Raw genomic sequence first — 3,843 nt, 5'->3', positions numbered from 1 at the left:
GAAGATATGGCACGCAAGCTGCGTGACATTCATGCCAACATCCATACATGACAACTAAAAGGCATGCGACCAATTCGATTCCGCTCATCCCCTATGTCATCCTAATTAGGGTCGCACCTCACCTTGGGATCTTATTGTTGCAGGTTGTCTTAATCAAATCTAATTAACCCCATAGATGTGATCTACGGGGAGTATTTAGTGAATATCAGGACCTTTGGTCAATGCAAATATCAATGGTAAAAAAAAATGCCAAACTTTTTTCAACTAAAAGTCATGTTTTTTGTTGAAAAAACTCAATCCAAAGGTTGATTTCTATCAAATTGACCATGCTGAATCCAATTACAGGGTTCAGATTTGATCTAACAACTTGCAACAATGAAATTCTAGATGGGGTAGGATATAGGGGATGAATACTGGAACCAAATAGTCCGCATATATACACATTACAACACAAAATTATTACTTGGAGGGCAACCGGGCATAGAAAAACAGCACATGGAGATGCAGGGATCAACAGTAAAACTCAATCATCACTCTCAATGAGCGACAAGTTCAACTTCAAAGTTCGAATTTACAACGAACCCTTCAATTCATTCAGATGAGAAAGATCTTCTAGCTTCAAATTTACAACAGAATAATTACTATCGGTTAGTATGTTAGAATGGGGTCATCTTGGGCAGACAACAAGCATTAGCCAGAAACAAAAGGAAGGCTGATCACGAAACCTAAGAAACCATGTTACCCAACGACTCTGTCAGCACTGCAAAAGAAAGCTAACAAAGACGAACATATTCTAGTTGCAGGAAAAGCATCTCTCTGGACCCTTCCCTTCCCCCAGATAAGGGAGACGAAAGTAACCCACTAACTTGAATTACTCGCTTTGCGTTCATCCCCGAAAAAACAACAGAGCGAGATCACTTCACAGTTAAATTGAATCCTCTTCCTCTTGCAAATTATCAGTAACTAACAAGGGATCTTTCAGGCTTCGTCAAGAGGGAAGCAAGTGTCTTCACCGCCGGTGTTCCACAAGAAATGAGCGTAATTCCCCGCATAGAAAGTGTTACCAGGATCGGCAGCAATGGCTTCCAAGAAAGTCTCTTCGGCCGCGGTGATATCCTTGCGAGCCAACCACAAGAAGTTCGCGTATTGACTGAGAGCTTCTGCATCAGCAGGCTCTGCTCGTGCAGCACTCTGAAAGTACTCTTCTGCTCTGCTCGTTATTGAGAAAACATGAACAAACTAACAATCTTAATACTTCTACAAACTGAAGGAACCAGGAAAGGAGGAGACTAAATTGGTCATGAAGGATTAAGGATTTGCTGAGATTTAGCTTTAAAACTGGAATAAAATTTGAACAAACATTTGGCGGTAAGTTGTATACCTATCGTGGTCGTGGACGACGAGGAAGAGAAACTGGGCGTAGTTGGAGAGGAGCAGGGGATTATGGGGATCCTGCTCGATGGCGTTCTGATAAACAAGCTGGGCTCGCAAGTAGGCCGTCGGATCGTCGGGCTCGATCTCGGCGGCCACCGGTGCAACGAGGGCCCGGACCGTCTCCCTGTCCAGAGCTGCCCCTCTGGACGCTGCCTGCATCCTCGACGCTTCCTCCACGATCGAGCCCCACATCGCCCATTCGTCCTCTCCGGATGCCACTCCACGGCCGGAGATCGTCGGATTTCCAGCGAGCAACGATGCGTCGAAGAGGAGCTTTCGCTCGAGCTGGCTCTCATCTCCATCGGTCGCGCCGGCCACCGGCGGCGATCTTCCCGTGCCACCACCGGATCCCCCACCAACGGAGAGTGTCTTCCCTAAGGCCCTGTATTCGAATTTCGGGGTCTTGTGCTGGGCAGGAGCGGAGACAGAGACGGCGGCCGGAGGGGGCGGAGCGGCGAGGGCGGTGTTGTGGGCCATGGAGTAGACGGTGAAGTTGGCGAGGAGGATCATGACGTAGACCATGAGGGTGGGGGTGCAGGAGAAGACCTGCTGGAACAGCCACACGAAGGAGGCGTGGATCTCTTTATGGACGTTCGTCAGGATCCCCTGGAGGTCTTCGTAGAAGAAGAGCTGCCGCATCTGAAGGGTGTAGCTCTGCAGCTCCCTGATCATGAACACCATGGAGGAGAACGCCTTCTTCACCGCGCAGTAGGCTGACTCGCTCAACCCTCCCTGCTGCCTCTGGCCCTTCTTCTTCTTCATCGGGATGCTCGCTGGAACGACAATCTCCTCCGGCCGGGCCCAATCCGGCGGCCGGAACTCCGTCCACGGCGTCGCCACCGCGGGGTCGAAGCGTTTATCGGTAGGAATGGGGCTGCCGGTTTCCTCTGCATCTTCCGCCGCCGCCTGCAGACCGTCGTGACCGGAGGAGCGGAAATTGTAGGCGAATTCTTGGAGGTGTTTCATGAATTCCTCCTCTCCCTCCGAGAAGCTCTCGAGTCTCGCACAGAACGCCCTCCGGCCGGTGGGTTTATCGCAGGAGCTGGATTTCGACACTCTTGCTGGCGTCCCGAACAGGGAGGACCGGCCCAACCCTCGGCAAACCAGGGGGCGCCTCTTGGAGGAGGAGGAGAAGGAAGAAGACGACCTTCCCCTCTGCTCGAACAAGGAGACCACGGAAGCGAACGTCTGCGAGCAAGAGGAGTGGCGAAAAAGAAACTGGGTCGTCGTTGCGATCTTCACTTCCATCTTGCAGAGTGCCCAACAGAAGACAGGCAGGCACCTCTTCCCCGAATCCCTGGATCGAAAATTGCAGAAAAAAGAGGCCTTTCTCGGCTCCCCACCTTCCCTTCCAAATCTCGCAATAAAGAGACCCCCACCTTTTCACCTAAAAAAAGAAAGGGAAGAAACGGCTCAGATTAGTCAAAACCTCTCCTTTTTTTTTATTGTATCCGATCTACTCCACGTAAAAAAACAAAAGGAAATCTCTTCCCAATTTTTTTTTTTATCTTTCTGCATTTATTATCAATTCTACATTCATGCAAGCATATGAAATCGACCATATTTCTTCATTCATGAAAGCACAAAGAATCGATCCTTCTCTTTTCTGCACACAACAATAAAAAAAAAACAACGATTCCTGCAAAAAATCGTGCCTCCGACTCCAGTTAGTAGCCGAATGCACGAACTCCAATGAATCACCAAACACCGGAGGTTTTTTTTTATGAAAGACGAGGGACGAATTAACAGAATCACCCTCGGGATCATAGACGGCAGTATTTATGGTATTCTCTGTCCCAATGGTAGAAACCCGTGGTGCACTCCTTGGCCTCACAGAGTCGCCAAGCTTCCGCTCAGCAAAAATGCTTATTCCTTACCCTCATCACTGCAAGAATGCAAGAGGCTGACGCTCATGAGAATAGAACCCGACTACTCGCTTAGTAGTCAAGGCTCCTCCACTGCGCCAAACCCCTTGGGGCACCAGAGAAAGTTTCTTTCAAAGACAGAGATAGATTGGTCGATGCAGAAAGAGAGTTGGCAGAAACTTACAGAAATTGTGCCGGAATCCGGCGAGGTTTGGGCCGAAGCGGCAGTAGAAGAAGCGTCGACTCGAGAGTCGGTCTCATACCCTGCCCCATCCGCACCTCATTATATATAAAGCGTGAGTGGTGACCGTGCTTTGCTTCCACTGTGCTTATACGGTTATATACAGTATATGTACACGGAGGCACTGCATACGGTGTATCAATACGGCGGGGGTTCGGGGAAAGAGGAAGCGAAATCCGATTCGTGGGTCATCCGATATTTTGTGCAGTTGTCGGAGAATCTTTGACGGCCCCAGATATTTATTCCAAGACGGCAGCTCCTTACTTGCCACGTGTCATTATAAAAACATGCCACGCACCGCCA

The 3,843-nt window shown here is 49.4% G+C and overlaps 1 protein-coding gene across 1 annotated transcript; it reads right to left on the bottom strand.

Annotated features, from left to right (window-relative positions):
• Nucleotides 1-556: 556 nt before the first annotated feature.
• On the bottom strand, nt 557-3,602 carry LOC149823162 (uncharacterized). The gene is made up of 3 exons (XM_090018690.1): nt 3,484-3,602; nt 1,382-2,821; nt 557-1,210 (listed from the first exon to the last, which is right to left on the bottom strand). Exons 2-3 carry the CDS (start codon nt 2,680-2,682, stop codon nt 979-981), a joined length of 1,533 nt encoding a protein of 510 aa, XP_089874816.1. The 5' UTR covers nt 2,683-2,821; nt 3,484-3,602; the 3' UTR covers nt 557-978.
• Between the last annotated feature and the right edge of the window lie 241 nt (nt 3,603-3,843).

This window comes from Nuphar pumila, chromosome 10 (assembly GCF_984573655.1).
Source record: "Nuphar pumila chromosome 10, dmNupPumi1.hap1.1, whole genome shotgun sequence".
In the NCBI taxonomy this organism is placed as follows: domain Eukaryota; kingdom Viridiplantae; phylum Streptophyta; class Magnoliopsida; order Nymphaeales; family Nymphaeaceae; genus Nuphar; species Nuphar pumila.
This window is presented reverse-complemented; position numbering and strand designations above follow the sequence as displayed.